This window comes from Pezoporus occidentalis, unplaced genomic scaffold (genome assembly GCF_034315485.1).
Source record: "Pezoporus occidentalis ecotype Australia unplaced genomic scaffold, CSIRO_AGI_Poc_V1 ctg155, whole genome shotgun sequence".
NCBI classification, from domain to species: Eukaryota; Metazoa; Chordata; class Aves; order Psittaciformes; family Psittacidae; genus Pezoporus; species Pezoporus occidentalis.
Genome location: NW_026913372.1, coordinates 1586225 through 1601938, shown reverse-complemented (window position 1 = coordinate 1601938; position 15714 = coordinate 1586225). Strand labels below are relative to the sequence as shown.

Sequence of the window (15714 nt, the reverse complement as noted above, 5' to 3'; positions counted from 1 at the left end):
AGAAGATTATTTTCCAGTCAGTGAAACTTGCACCAACTGCAAGCAGCTGGTTCCTAACCTTCCTGGTGGACTGACATGGGCTTGAAGCAAGGAAAATCACTGCCAGTGCCAATGCAAAAACACAATTGACTGAAAATTGGGGTGAGATGAAGCGTTGCTGCTTCTTGTCTCCAGAGAAACAGCAAATGCCCTGGAGCCCTCTGAGCAACAGGCAGGCACTGGGTGGGATGCACACCTAGACCACAGGCTGCTGGCAGTGCACACTTTCCACTGGCCTGGTTGGTGCCAGGTTTGCTTTTCCTCTTGGGCAAAACTGGAGACGAAGGCAGTGGGGATTTTTCCCATGCATGATGAAGGCCAGGAGGCCAGAGTGCTGTGGGCTTTTCTGTACTTGTCTCACTCCCGTCAATCAGGAAGTGGTGACGCAGATTTTGGGTTGGGTTTGAGGTTTTGGAAGCCTTTTCTAAAAGTTGATCTCCTCGCCCCATCATATTTCTGAATTGTGAAGCCGTGGTGAAGGCTGGTGGCGACTGGAGGGTGCCAGCCAAAATGCAGCTCCTCATCAGATGTAATGGGAGGATTTTCCTGGCTATTTGTTTAATCCTCTTTGTGGGATACACAGCACAAGGTAAAACAGGGCGGTTGCTCTCTTGGTAATCCTCTCTCTGGGCTATGCAGTGTAGGCCAAGTAGGGAGTCTCTGAATTTTTCAAACTGATCTTCTTCCTTCTACTCAGAAAACCTGTTTTGCTAACATTTCATTTTCTGGAAGGGAAATGGTAAGAAAAGGTACTTTTTTGCAAGTGGCACATTTCTGTGCCCCTTTCCCTATGAGAAAAAGACTTTATAAAATACATTGCTGTATGTGTGTATATTTTCAATCCATGTATTTCAATTTGTTGTTGTTTTTTTGTGTTTTTTTTTTGAAACAACATAGTGGTCCAGTTAGTACTGTTATTCAGTTATGTAGGTGCAGGCAAAATATGTAACAGTTCCCATGTCATAACTACTATGGTCTGCTTTCTTGTGATGATAGGAAACTGGTCCTAAGTATGAGGAAATTAAACGTTTATTCAGTACAATATTGCAACACGCAGCCCTAATACAACTAAAAGGAAATGTTGATTCATGATGATAAGCATCCTGGGGATTTATTTCTTGTGAGAGAGAAGTGTTCTCCAGCATGTACAGTACCCTTTATCCCCAGACCAAGGCTGTGATAGTGATAGGCTTTAATTAATATCTGCCACTCTGAGGTTGAGGGATTATGGCCTGGTTTTTGTATGTTGTTTATTTGCAAATTATTCAGCTGCAGTTGTGTATTTTGTTGCCACTGTTGTTATTAAAAACCTTCTTAATAATATGAGAAGAAAATAAGTATTAAAAAGGCATGTGCTGTAAAAGAAGCAGGAAATTATACCCATGCGATCATTTTTCGCTTACAGAAGAGTGTAGGAGGTAGCTGAAAGTCATCTAGTACATTTTGGTAATATATAGGGCAATAGAAAAGTGTAATTACAGAAAGATATTCCCAAGAAATGGAGAAAAAAAATAGTTTGAAGTGCCAACATGGGGAGAATGTGTCAGGAGGCTTCAGAACAAATTAATTACATAAGACAGAGAAGAAGGATGAAATGCCGCTGTCTTTATCTTTACTATGCAATCGTTATTTTCTCCTTTTGGTATTTTTTGAAGACCACTTTTTAGTGACAGCCACAGTCAGGTACCTGGGGAGCACCAGAGCTGCAACCGTAGGCTTACATAACTGAGTCATATCTAGGAGACACCTGAACCATCTCTCAAGGCAGCTCTTGGCACACCTTGAATTTCCAGCCTCCCTATCAAAACTCATCCCATTCAACTTAAGGGAGCTGAGCTGAGTCACTCAAAGCCAAAGCAGAGTTGTCTGTCACCCTTGCTGGAGAGAAACAGAAAGGGAGGGTGCAAGAGGCAGCTCACTGCTGGGGTGGCTTGTCCCCAGGGGATTCTGAGATATCTCCACCAGCTTTGGGGAGAACTGCAGGTGGCTGAGCCCACAGGTCCCCCATGGATATGCCATGCCATGCCATGCCCCAGCTGCGAACAAGCCAAGCTGTGATGATGGCATGAGGCAGGGGTTTCCCATCAGATTTTCATTCCTAATTCCTGTGGACTTCCCATGCCCATGTGTGAGAAGCACCTGATATTTCTGAGAGCAAAGATGTCACTTAGGATGTCAGTAGCCATTTAAAATGTCTTCAGGGTTAATTTATTTTTTGGTGGTTGAGCAATCAGGGCCTCACAAATTGCTTTCTTCCACTCCTTTAAGCTTTATTAGGTACTCATAAAATTAATAGTCCTGGTGAATAACACACAGCTGATTCAATCAGGTGCTCCAGTGCAGAAGGCAAGGTACAAGAGAGTGAGGTGCCGACCTGATGCCTGGTCCGCTAACTGCATTGAAGAGAAGGGGCCCTGGTTTTACATGGCCACTGGTGGAGCCAACAGGATGCTTCCTCCCATGGCAGACCCGTCCCTGTAAGTTCATTTGTCAAATGTTTGTTGTTAACTCTAGCATCCAAAAATGTCCGGTATTCCTGTCTCAACAGTCGTGTCATACCCATGGGAATGTGAGGCTTCTGTGTGCACATTTAAGAGATAATAAACAAAACAATTAATTTGGAATGAACTTGCTGCTGCTCTGCATTTCAGGATGAAGCGATACCAGGAGCTGGGTGACATATTCCCTCTCTCAGATGAGGAGTCTGGTTCTGGGTCTGACACCATGGTGGAAGCAGAGCCAGCCTCTGGGTCAGGGCTTGGTGATGGCAACAGCTTCTCTGAGGTGAAGCTGCCTGTCTTCTTAGCGGGCCCGCGAGGCAGCGAGCTGAAGAGAAAGCTAACGGAGGAGGATTTGCTCCTGTAGGGCTGGAGATAGCAGCCTTCTTGTGCCTCCTGCACCCCTTCCCCAGTGCCTGACCCAATGCGATGGCCATGAAGCAGTTTTAAACCAACTTCAATAAAAACTTTGCCGTACAATCTTCATTGCTTTCACTCACTAAAAAACCTTCTTTGTTCAGTCTGAACTTGCTTTTTGCTTTTTGTGGGTAGGGAAGCCATCCCCAGCAGTGAAGAACAGGCTCTGGGGCCATGCCTGATCCATGTGGATGTTATTGTGCTCCAGGGATAGTAACTTAAAAACCTGTGTGTGGCAGGAGGCACCTGCACTCATCACATGAAATACTTCCAGCTGGCTGCCTCGCACCCTGAAAACCACAAAATCTTGTGAAAATGTTTTGGGACCACGATGAGGAGTGTCCGAGTGAACTGGGGTTGTTCAGTCTGGAGAAGAGAAAGCCCAGGGGGTCCTTATCTCTACAACTGCCTGAAAGGAGGTTGCAGTGAGGTGGTGGTGGGTCTGTCTCCCAAGCAACAAGCTATAGGACACGAGGTAACGACCTCAGGCTGTGCCAGGGTAGGTTTAGACTGGATATTTAGAACAGTTTCTTCACAGAGGGTGGTCAGCCATTGGAGCAGGCTGTCCAGGGCAGCGGTGGAATCACCGTCCCTGCAAGTGCTCAAAAACCATGTGGCCCCCGGTGACACGGTTTAGTGGTGCACTTGGCAGTGCTGAGGTAACGGTTGGACTTGATGATTTTAAAGGTCTTTTCCAGCGTGGTTGATTCTACGGCTCTGATTTCAGCCGTTACTTCCGGATAGCGGCATCCCGCGGGCGATGCCACCTCCCGGCCGCTAGGCAGCACCATCCCGCGCTCCGCGCATGCGCCGTCACCGCCCGCGGGCCGGCCCTCCGCCGGGCTTGGGGCGGGAGGCGGTGGTGGAAGGAACGGTGGAGGGAGGCGGTCACGTGCGGCGGGGGGAGGCGTGGCGTGGCTGGGCTGTAAGGTCACATGACCAGGGCGCGGGCCGGGCGGCTGGTGCTGGTGGCGCGCGGGGTGGGTAGTCCGCCGCGGAGGGGAGCGCACCATGGTGAGTGCGGGAGCGGCGACCGCAGCCGCCACGGTACGCGGGACGCCGCTCTCCAACCGCCGCCTCAGGCGATGGCGGGGTTTGGCCGGGCGGCGCCTCCTCCTTTCTCCCTCCATCCCTTCCTTCCTCCCTCCCTCCCTCCCCACCTGTGGCTCCGGCTTGTGCGTGAGGAGAGCCGACCCGCCGGTCGCAGTTTGCTCTCCGGTGCTGCCGGTCCTCTCTCCCTCACCTCCGGTCGGGCTGTAGAGCGCCCGGTGACACCCTTCCCCCCGCCGCCGGTTTGGCCGCCCCCTGCCCGGCCTGCGTCATGCGGCCGCACTGCTCCCCGCTGCCCGCCTCGCCCCGAGCTGTGCCCGGGCCCGGGCGCGGCCGCCCCGTGGAGGTGTCGGCGGCCTCCCCGCGTGAGCCGCTGCTGTGCGGGGCTGTCTCGGGGGAGAGCTGACAAGACGGCAGGCGAAAACCAAAGGTTTGGGTGTTTATAATATAATTTATGGATTAAGGCTTGGGATGTTTCCCAGCTTTTCCGTATGCACGTCTTCACCAGGACGGGGATTAGCCATGGAGCTCGACTTCCATTTTTCCTACACAGCTGCTGTCGGGGAGGCTTTGGAGAGAGTGCATGTGATAGTCCTGAAAACATAAGTAGATCTTTCAGCAGTCCCTTAAGGCAGCAATTAAAATGACAGTAGTTAGTAGTGATCCTTCAGGGCTGGTGAAATAGAAGCCACTTTGTGCTTAGCAGGCTTGGTCTAGGCAAAGTGCTTGGAGTGCTGTGATGTATAGGTTGAAAAAACCCACATTATTTTAAAGAATAAGCTAGATTTGGTTCTGAACCATGTGGATTCTTTAACATATGTCTCTATCTATTGGACATGCAAAAACTTTTTAGGGCTGTATGTGAAGCTCAGGCTGGGATTTCTGCACTGTTGATCAGCTGCTGGGAGCCCTTGAAGGCCTTTAGTACAGCCGTAACACTTAAGGACTGAATGCAGGTTGGTTTTTGACCCTGATGAAGCAAAATTTTCAGCGTCTGTCTTTTGCATGAAATCAAGAACATAGCCTAGCACTTGGCCAGCTTCTGAAAACCTTATTTCTCCTCGTTTTCTTAAGCTGTAACATAATAAGCCATATGATGGCTTCTTAAAATATTCTTGTTTTGCATAGTTTCCTTGCAGCAGTATCTTGGATAGCAACTGGAGGAGATACCAGCTGTTGACTTTTTTGCTCCATATGTTGTTGTCCTCTCTAGATGAGATCATGGTTAATCTCGAAGGGGTACAGTTGAAATATTCATGCACAGTGTCCCGAGAAGTCCTATGTTACCAATGTTAGGTCTGGCTGACTTTTAAATGATGGTACAGGTTCATAATTTGGAAGGTACTGTGAGAGTATCTTGTATGATGTTTATGTAAACGTAATGTTCTTCCAGGTTTAGCTGGGGGGGGGGGGGGGGGGGCTGTATAAGGCTAATATGGAAATATGAGTACAGTTTCTAAGGAAAAGATAAGGGCATGTTCAACAGGAACTTTTAATGATTCTTACTGAAACTTTCTTTCTCACTTCCCCAGGAGCCAAAAATCAAGAATGGTTCTAGTGTGCAGTGATTTAAAAAAAAAAATAAAAAATTCTTGTTTCAGCAGTTAATGCAAATATATGCTTGGCAGGGACTTGGAAGACAGTTTGGTGTTATATTTGACCACCTTGTTGATCATCTGCTTCTTTCCTCTGAGAATGTGAAGTAGCTATGACTGGGTTTCAGTTATAGTTCTATACATCTTTGTGGATTGAACTAGGGCTGCTTGCTATCTGAACAAATAGAAAGTCAGTTTAATCTTGTGTGAATCAGTGTTTTATAGCTCAGGCTTGTACCATGTCTCTGCTTGTCTTGTAGGGGTAAGCAAAAAGTCACTCAGTCTTGACACTGCTAAGGAGTATCATTTGGATCAAACTGTTCTTCTAGACTTTTTGCTATTGATGCTATATTTCAGACTTCAGGTTCAACACAATGTGTTGAAATGTGTTTTTACTCTTTTTTTTATATGAAATTGGTGAAATGAGAATGACTGTTTCATATATACCAAATTCATATAGTTGAAGTGGATGCTGTTGTTGAGAACATAGTGTACTTCCTCCAACCCCTGTCAAAATTGTACTGAATTAGTGTTGTCTGCTACAGTACATCAAAGCAGATTACTGTTTAATTCTTAGGAGAAAATGTTGACTTTTGTCCTTATCTTGTTGAGTTTCCCATAGAGCCATTAACATGTTTTGTAGCTTCTTGTAAGAAATGTTTGTGTAAGGTCAAAGGATGATGTCTCCTAGTTTCTTATGTTTGGTGCTGGTCAAAAGTTCGTGCCTAGGGAATGCTGTTGTAAGGTGAGGACAAACACTTGGTGTTCATAATGGATTGGTGCCTGGAGCAGTATTACAGGTAAACTTGTAACATCCACTCTATCTGATGGCAGAGTAACTAAGTTAGACTGCATGACGAGCAGCTGCCTCTTGAACCTGTTAGTGCTCACCTTATTGGTTAAGAGGCGTAGCAAGAGACGTCAAATAAAAATCCCTATTTCCCTTCACCAACCAGGGGGATGCTTTAGGTCTTGTATTATATCCCCTGTTGTTTCTTTTCGCCCTGCTTTGCTCTGTTACTTGCCTTGCTTCTGATCATACTTGTTATTGCTATTTATGCAGTAAGTTATAGCGGGTATAAAGCATTGTTTTTGTTTGTTTGTTTAATAATATCTCAAATCTTAAACCAGATGGAATATATTTGCTAAAAGTTTGTTGTTTGTGGTTTGTTTGGTTTGGTTTTTTTTTGAAGTGTGGTTTAAAAATTATTTTTTTAAGTGAAACCAGTGATTGTAAACTTTGCAGTGTCAGAAACCAAAGTTGTGTTTACAACAGTAATGTTTAAAATATTTGTTAGTATTTTACTGTAGGAGTAATAATGGTAATTACGCTGTGTACTTTTTTAATAAACACTATATTTTGTAAAAGCTGTTGCTGCTTGTTACTGACCTCATTTCAGTTATTTGTGAGGTGAACAAGTGTCTTTTTGTCATTGCTGTTTCTTTGGTCTTTAATACATAATGGCTTTGTAGCTTCATGGGAGCACAAATGTTTTTTTCCAATGTATAATGTACAGCTGCAAGTAAATACCACGTTTTAAATGGTGTGTCCACTGTGTAGTAACTTTTCTAATTGTTATTCCAGAGTTTTCTTGGAGGCTTCTTCAGTTCTGTTGGTGAGATTGATGTTATTCTCAATGATGCTGAAACACGAAAAACAGCAGAAATCAAAACAGAAGATGGTAAAGTAGAAAAGCATTTTCTCTTCTATGATGGAGAATCTGTTACGGGAAAGGTAAATCTTTTTTAAAGTGAGTATTAATACTTTACTGACTCTGGCGTATGAATGCATATAAGAAGGTAAATGAAAAACTGATATAAGCGAGGGCTGCAATTTCAGCTTGTGTTATTATTCAGACAGGAAACACTGTTTTCCTATATGTGGGTTTGTTTTTTTTTTTTTTTTTTACCTATAGTCATTCAGGCAACTGGTAAAACCCAATGTTTTACTAGTGTTTTGTTTCATGTCAGCTTGCATTTGTGAATAAGCTTTTTGTGCAACCATGTGCAATCCTGTCATTGCTTCTGACAACAAAACTATTCCAGACTGGATCCTCCTGCTTCTGCTTCCCCTTGAATTCCAAAATCCACGACCCAGCCATGTAACAGTGGTTTTTGGCTGGCAAAGCCAGCTTGCTTTGCACACCCTGAAGCTAAACCTTGTGTTTCATGCCCTGGAGTGGTTTATGGAATTGTATAAGATCAGTAATACATGAAGTTGAGCTGGCTGCTGCATCAACAAGACTTTTTCTTGTTGGGGGTGGGTGTGTGTGTGTGAAGGAGAGACAATGACTCCTTGCCATCACTCTGGTTTTACTTGGAGCTGTTCCTGCCCTCTGAATGATTCTGTTATGATTTACTTTTCCTCAAAGAAAATTGATCCAGATATGGGGTACTGAGATTGACTTCCAAATAGCTAGTTTGGTCTTGATTAACCTGTTGTCACTGGGCATCTTTTTGCTCTTACAATATCTTTCCATGCTAAGATCTTGGATTTCTAGAAAGATCTTTTCAGGGATGTGAAAGTCTTGCAAGATGGGCCTCAAAACTCGGGGAAACTGAGAAAACTAGCTTTTTTCTGTTTGTTGGCCTGAGCACTTCTCACTTTTATTGGCAATGCCTGAGAAGTGCCCGATGATGAAAGGTGTTAGCCATATGGCTAACAGAAGCACAGTGGAATGAGGAGGTCGGGAAGACTAGTAGTTTATTGGACAACTTCTTTCTACTTCTTTCCTCCTTTTTACCACAAAGATAAGTTATTCAAGTAGTTTACTGCCTACTCTGATATCAACAATATACTGGGTTTTAAGGTACAGGAATTCCTCTAGTCATCACTACCTTGTAAGAGAACCTTATGTATGCTTAATATTTACATTTCCGTAGAAAGTAAGAGTACGGAATTAGGTTAGGTGTGGTTTTGAGAATCAAATTCACAAGCGAAGGTCTTGATAGTAGGCTTCATTATCTGTTATTTTTCACTGACTTCTCTAACACCACTATGTGGCTGGCAGCTGAGGAAGGGACTTAGATTCACTTGACTTGAAAGGAATGCATCTTATGGCAGTTCTTTTTTGGACTTCCAAATATGACTGTCAGAAGATGGCTTGAAGCTTTCTGCCTTCAAAGATTCCAAAAGGGTCACAACTGGCTTATGAGAATTCTGCATGAGGTCTAGCTGGGATTATTAATTTTGGGACTCAAGGGTTTCAAGCTTCATTATAAATTCAGGTTTGTGGATGATTAGATTTTTCTTAACTGCTTTAATGGTGCCTTCATAATGCTTAATTTCATAACCAGCTGCTTAATTTGGTTGCCTTCAAGCTCAGGTAGTGCTATTGAGAAGAGGTCTCAGTTTTCATAGGAATGTAGTAATGTTTGTCTTCTTACTGGGATCATGTATTAAAAGTGTTGGAAAAAAATGTAACTGGTGGTTTGTTTTAATTGTTTTTTCCCTTGCTAGGTGAACGTTTCCCTTAAGCATGGAAAGAGACTAGAGCACCAAGGAATTAGAATTGAATTTGTAGGACAAATTGGTGAGTTGAAGCTATAAAAGGGATATTAGGTGTGTGTGGTTTATGTAACTTTGCATTGTCAGCAGTTTGGTTCTAACATTGCAATTTTGTCAGATTAGTTGATAAAGTGCCAAAGGAAGATTATATACTCCTTATTTTAATCCAAATGATGTACTGATTTGTGTTACTCAGAGTCATTGGGAAGGAAGATACGTGCACATGAGAGAGAACTGGGATAGTGAGCATTTTGTCTGTCAGACTGGTTAAAAGTTTGATTAAGAACCACTTGAGACTAATGTAATTTTTTCTAACTTTCTGTCTTGTTGAGAATTGCATGACAGATCTAGGATGAATTATAATGACACTGGTCAGGAGGTGCTGTTGCTGTGAAACTGCTGTGTCTATGCTTATGTATTAAGAACTTGTTTCCAAGTGGCTGTCTTAGACCAGTGGTCTTAATAAGCCTTTTGATTGTAAACTAGTAGTAATAATAAATCATTTGATAGGTGGTATTAGTCTGTGGGAGACCAGCTGGGATTGCTGGCCTGTCCTGTATGAGCTAGTCTTGATGTTGCTTAGGTTTTGTGCCTTCAGCAATAAATGCTGAAGCCAAAATCAGGCAACGCTAATTACAGAGAATTACAAGAGGTACTTATTAAAGCTAGCTAAACTGTCATTTAAAAAAATGCCGTGCTGGTGAAGCTTAATGTGTTCTGCTTGTTGCAGTTAGTTCTTTAGCAATGCTTGCTATAGGTTGCTGAAACTGAAGATAACTTGGAGAAATTGGATACAACATTTGGTCACATACATGTAACTCAAATTAATTGATTCTGTTGTCCTCTCCTACCTTCTGCTGCCAAAATAGAGACAGTTTTGTCTGCTAAAAATAAACACTGTAACATGTTTTCCTTTTAACTTCCTCAACTGTAGAACTCTTCAATGACAAAAGCAATACCCACGAATTTGTAAACTTAGTGAAAGAACTGGCCTTACCTGGAGAGCTGACCCAAAGCAGAAGCTATGACTTTGAATTCATGCAGGTTGAAAAGCCATACGAATCCTACATTGGTGCCAATGTCAGACTGAGGTTTGTGACTGTTTGTGACTCCTCTCCTCTCCTCCCCTGCAGAAAATTTGTAATTTAGCAATTATGCTGCCCTCTCCCCCTCTTCCTCCTTTTGGATTTCAAATCAGACATGTAGCAGCCAGTAACTTGTGTAACAGTGTGCCTTGATTGGAGTTAAGGTTGTTATAATGTAGCCATTTCTTTGGAATTGATCAGTGTTGTTCATATAGATAAAATTCTTTCAGTTCAATCAAGTGAAGATGGTCCCCATGTTTCTACTTACAAGTGTTTTATCTTGTATTTTGGTGTCTTACTCTTCTCTGCTTAGTCTTAAGAGTATACTCTTGTTTTTCAAACACAACCTGTACTTCAAAGGGCTTTTGCTTATGCAATTCTGAATAATTATGGCTAACTTGGTGGCTTTCTTCCTAGGTATTTTCTGAAAGTGACAATAGTGAGACGGCTGTCAGACTTAGTGAAAGAATATGATCTGATTGTTCACCAGCTTGCTACATACCCAGATGTGAACAATTCCATTAAAATGGAAGTAGGCATTGAAGACTGTCTTCATATAGAGTTTGAATACAATAAGTCAAAGTAAGTGTCACTTAGAACAAAATAAATTGAAATAAATATCTTGGGGATATAAGTATGGAGTACATAATATTTGATGAACAGTTGTGGCATCTGGAGATTTAAAATGTAAAGCAACAATTTCAATTATTGTGTTGAGCTGTTTGGTTACTGGGTACTAATTACATAGTGATCTTTGAGAAATACTTGTCTCTTCTGCCTCCAGTGCTAATAGGAAAGTCAGTAGCAAATATTTAAGACTTGATTTCTGCATTTATACTTTTTCAGTATAATTGCAGTACTTCCTTTACCAATATGGCAATAATGGAAAGGTGCTAATTGCACTGGTCTAGCTGAGATGCTTTGCTTGGTGGGGAAGTAAGCTCTAAGTAGTTAACAAGCAGATAAGGCAACTGCCTGGATAACTTGTATTCAGGAAGGTGTAAAAATTGTGTTTATTCTTTAATTAAAACCCCAATTTTGTTCTTTTAAAGGTATCATTTAAAGGATGTGATTGTTGGAAAAATTTATTTCCTCTTAGTGAGAATAAAAATTCAGCATATGGAGTTGCAGCTGATCAAAAAGGAGATTACTGGAATTGGTAAGAGAAATAAAGTCTAAAAGAAATGGCAACTTGTATGTCTGTTGAGCCTTATGCAGACCTGGAGAAAAGAGTTGCAGCTTTGGCTAAACTAATGCTCCATGTGCTTCTTTCTCACTGCTGTTTGACTACCATTTGCATTTTGTGCTTTGGTAATAGTACGTAGTAGTCAACTTAGTCTGTAGCATTGTCCTGGGATTGTGACTGTTGGGCTAGCTTCACAAATATGAACAGTTGTAAATGGAACTTGGGCATAAATATGCAGCATTTTTGTCAGTCTTGATAGATAATTAACAAGGGAGAAGGTATGAAATGAATCTTGAAAACTCCTTGCCTCTGCAGAGATAAGCTTGTAAAGCGGGCTTGGTAAAGATTAGCATGAATGTCTCATGGTCTAGAAAAGTGCCATTTTCTGTTGGTCTCAGACTGATATGATGGAAATATCAAGAGGCTTTGAAGCAGCAACAGCTTGAATATTACAGATCAGGCTTGTACACCTTGGAACTAGGAAGGCAGCAAGAGGCTATGGCTCATGACTTCATTCCTCAGTGGCTGGGGCCCCAGGGAGCTGTTTGTGTGGAGAATGGGAAAGCTTCCATAGCAATAGAGGAATGGCAGAAAGCTCTACTATGTTGTTGGCTTTTGTGGCTAAATTAGGTGCTCTGGTTTCTTCATCCTAGTCTCTGGAGAAAGGTGGTTCTTGTGCTAGGTGATAACCCTCCAGATTCCTAGTCTGATCATGGCTTAGCAGTATCGATCGCTAGCACTGGTCACCAAACAGAGTGGTTTCACAAGTCTTATCCCACGTGCTTGTCCCTTATTTAATGCCTGCATATGCAGAGTTCTTTTGAAGTACTAAATACTGCCTCTTTTTTTAGTGTGGGGAGGAGAGAGTAAGAAATAGATGTTTTGCTTGGGAGAGGGTTTTGGTTTTTTTAGCTGTGTGTAACTTGTACACAAGACCAAGTCAAAAAATGTCGTGTTGTGTAAATTAAATGCTGCAGAGTAGAAATTGCTGTGATAAAGCTTTTTAAATGTTTAAAACTGAAGCATGTGTCCTCACAGTGAAAATTTGTTTCACCAGGACCCAGTACCACAACAGAGACTGAAACCATTGCAAAGTATGAAATAATGGATGGTGCACCGGTTAAAGGTAAGTAACTGTGCTGGTTTTGAAGTGAGCATTTTGAGCTAAAACTGTATTTAAAAACATCTGGAGGGGAAGAGATTACTTGTATAGATTTTTCTTGGAGAAACTACACTTCTTAGGTTGCTGAAATGATAGTGGATTTTCCTTTTCAAAGCAGACATTTTTTTATTAACTTAGGGTATTTCACCTATCCTTCACTAGGATCCTAGTAATTCTTACCCTTATTTACCACTGGAAATTCTAGGACTGATTTTTTTTTATCACTTTGTTTTGTTTGTTTTTTTTTAAGGCGAATCGATTCCCATAAGACTGTTCTTAGCAGGCTATGACCCAACTCCAACAATGAGGGATGTGAACAAAAAATTTTCAGTGAGGTACTTCTTAAATCTAGTGCTTGTGGATGAAGAAGACAGACGGTACTTCAAACAGCAGGTATGGTCTGAGGAATCTTGTTACAGAATTATCTGTTGTTGTACATGCTGCTTTGAATGCTCGGCATGTCAAAGCCACCTGTGCTTCATGTATGGCATAACCATTTCTGCTGGTGAGTGTACTGGAAGCTGTACAGAAAATGTTAGCTTGCAAAAAGTAGTCAAGGGGAATGATTGATACTCATTTAGCAAGTGTAAGATGTTCATGCCATAGAACAACCTTGCATTGTGAATATCCAGGGAAAACACTTTGTGGGTAAAATAAGCTTGAGTTGCATTTGTTTGCTTGCTTACTTAAACTACTGCAGGTACATTTCTCCTCCTAGCATTATCCCAGGTTCAAAATTGCAAATTATAGTAAGGGATAAGACATCTGACTGAAAACGTAACAGAAGTTGAGGTCATGAAAGGAGTAGCACTGGAACGAAGCTATGTGGATTAGGTCAGAATCTTCCTGTTAAAGAGTAGTCAAGGCGGTGTAATTAAACATGTTGAACAGAATGTAACTGTGCCAAGCATACAGTGGCCATGATGGGCTTTGGATTTTGAGAAAAAGAGGAAGAAAAACTATAATCCTTTCAAAGTTGAGAGCAGGGTTGTTAAGGAAAGAAGCGACTACTCAAGATTAATAAAGGTAAGTGTTCAGGCAGTAACAAAATATGTAAACTTACTTTTGTCATCTTTCTGTTACTTTCCATATGTACTGCACTGTTCTGTAACTAATGGGGATGCAGTTTTTGTGGTCTGTGGTGTTTTGGGTTTTGTGTTCTGTTTATTTTTTTTCCCCAAAAAGTCTTTGTCTATCAGGAACTTAAAATATTTGATGCTGCTGACTTAATGGTGGTTTCAAAAGTGTTTGCTTCCTCAAACAGGAAATAATTTTATGGAGAAAAGCTCCTGAGAAACTGAGGAAACAACGAACAAACTTTCACCAGCGATTTGAATCTCCAGAATCACAAACATCTGCTGAGCAACCTGAAATGTGAACTTGTATAAGGTGAAAAACTTTGTGATGCATCAGCAGGTTAAAGGTGGCAGCAGCCTGTGGGAAAAGAAGGCCAGAATTCCCATACAACTCTCTTCCTTCATCTTGCAGTGCTGCATTTACCATACTACTAAAGCGTTCTTCAGTTAAACATTCAAGTATGTATATACATTTAAAATAAAGTGCTTTCTCAAACACTGGAACTTTCTTAAGCTATATTTTATACTGCACATTTACTTTTATTTGATAATGTTATATGCACTTGGATATGCATAATCTTAAATCTGATTATCTCCATGCATGGTAGGCTGGTATATTTGATTTTTGCTGATCACCTATACAGTGTAGACTAAAGCATTTCCCTTTTGTCATGTTGTTTATTGCATGTTTCTTTCCAATGTTGCTTATTTCCATTTGTTTTATTTTGAAACTACAGTAAGATGCAATTGACTAAATCACACTAAAAATGGAGGTTTACAGTGAGATTGTGTCCTAAGACACTTACTTGTCCTAAGACTTATTACTGTGTTAGACAGGGTTTAACTGAAGCTGCATGTATATGCACTATAACTGTGGAGTCTTCAGACACCTTAGCAAGGTTTCTGAGAAGCTTTGAATCTGTCAGTAGCGAAGAATGTTAGGAAGCATCTTTGCTCTCTTTCCCCCCATTTTCTCTCTGCCATACTTCTCTAAGCCTTTCATGTGGGTCACTCCTCACTTTTGAGTGCTCATTGCCTGGTAACCAGCCATTGTAGAGATGTTGTTGTGATTTCACCTTCAGGTGGTGAGTGGGTGAAGTATTTGAAGGTAGTTATCTCTTATTGATGAAATAAATGCTGGTAACAGATTATTTAGCAAAAACGTGAAACTGTGATTCCTCCTGGCTTCCTGCTTCCACTGTTTTCAGAGTCTGTCTCTTCACTGTCCTGACAGGAGACATGAAATGTTCTGAAAGGACATCCTCCTCCTAGTCCATCTGGACCTGTTATAAGGGCACACAAGCTCCTTTGTAGTCTTCAGGAAAGGTATTTTGAAGCCAGGCAAGCCTTAAAACTGTTAGAAGCTTGTCTGGCACAGCAGGTTGTTTCTCTTAATCATCTCATGCATTTAGTGTTTGAAGAAATAGCTTAAAAATAGCTTTCATCTATTCATAACTGAGCATGCAGGTCTGTTATCAGACACATGACTTGGGCATGAAATGAAGCCTGCTGTGTGGAAGGCTACTTGTGCTTGTAGTTCACTTGGTCTTTAAACCAAGGCTTCTCAACTCTGGTGCAAGTGTCATTGGTAACCTTACTTTATGAGTAAGTAAATAATCGAATTACATTTCTGTAAGAACTGTTTTATTACTATGGCACTTTGATAAAGCAGACAACAGTGCTGTACTTTATGCTGGTATACTTCTAATGCAGATATCTTTGAGAGCAAATTCAACTCCCTCATGTAAGTGCCTGTTCAGAAAGTTAAAGTAAAAAGCCAAATATTTTCATGGTCACTTGCATGTTGTAATCTGGAAATGATTCCAAGAGATTTTGAAAACTTGACTGTATTTAACCAGCCTCAGATTGTGCAACCATGTATAACAACCGGGAAACATACTGAGCTGCTATTTGAATTATTAAAACAGCTGTATTCTCACTAACATCTGGGTCGTCTTTGTTGATTGGCTCTGCCCTTTGCAGCCGCAGCGCGTGTTACTTCAGCATCCCCTTTAACGCCCGCGCCGACGGCAGAGGGACGGAGGTGCCCTTTAGGGCCTCAGCACCGCGGCCGGTTCCGGTTGTGCACGCTCCGCTG

General features: G+C 41.8%; 2 protein-coding genes across 2 annotated transcripts; both read left to right on the top strand.

Annotated features, from left to right (window-relative positions):
- Nucleotides 1-457: 457 nt before the first annotated feature.
- SRGN (serglycin) lies at nucleotides 458-3023 on the top strand. The gene is made up of 3 exons (XM_062611677.1): nucleotides 458-628; nucleotides 2369-2516; nucleotides 2691-3023. Exons 1-3 carry the CDS (start codon nucleotides 550-552, stop codon nucleotides 2902-2904), a joined length of 441 nt encoding a protein of 146 aa, XP_062467661.1. The 5' UTR covers nucleotides 458-549; the 3' UTR covers nucleotides 2905-3023.
- An 827-nt stretch (nucleotides 3024-3850) lies between these two features.
- Nucleotides 3851-15559, top strand: VPS26A (VPS26 retromer complex component A). The gene is made up of 9 exons (XM_062611674.1): nucleotides 3851-3968; nucleotides 7185-7334; nucleotides 9060-9132; nucleotides 10042-10198; nucleotides 10610-10774; nucleotides 11245-11351; nucleotides 12436-12504; nucleotides 12791-12933; nucleotides 13805-15559. The coding sequence occupies exons 1-9, from the start codon at nucleotides 3966-3968 to the stop codon at nucleotides 13916-13918; spliced, it is 981 nt and encodes a 326-aa protein (XP_062467658.1). The 5' UTR covers nucleotides 3851-3965; the 3' UTR covers nucleotides 13919-15559.
- The last annotated feature ends 155 nt before the right edge of the window (nucleotides 15560-15714 follow it).

What these genes read in the sequence shown, in the direction of transcription:
- VPS26A (XM_062611674.1), top strand. An exon ending in GGTGCCAATGTCAGACTGAG is followed by an intron (nt 10,199 to 10,609) that starts GTTTGTGACTGT and finishes CTTTCTTCCTAG; the next exon opens with GTATTTTCTGAAAGTGACAA. An exon ending in GACGGTACTTCAAACAGCAG is followed by an intron (nt 12,934 to 13,804) that starts GTATGGTCTGAG and finishes TTCCTCAAACAG; the next exon opens with GAAATAATTTTATGGAGAAA.
- SRGN (XM_062611677.1), top strand. Translation starts at nt 550, where the DNA reads ATGCAGCTCCTCATCAGATGTAATGGGAGGATTTTCCTGGCTATTTGT. An exon ending in TGTGGGATACACAGCACAAG is followed by an intron (nt 629 to 2,368) that starts GTAAAACAGGGC and finishes TGATTCAATCAG; the next exon opens with GTGCTCCAGTGCAGAAGGCA. An exon ending in CCCATGGCAGACCCGTCCCT is followed by an intron (nt 2,517 to 2,690) that starts GTAAGTTCATTT and finishes TCTGCATTTCAG; the next exon opens with GATGAAGCGATACCAGGAGC.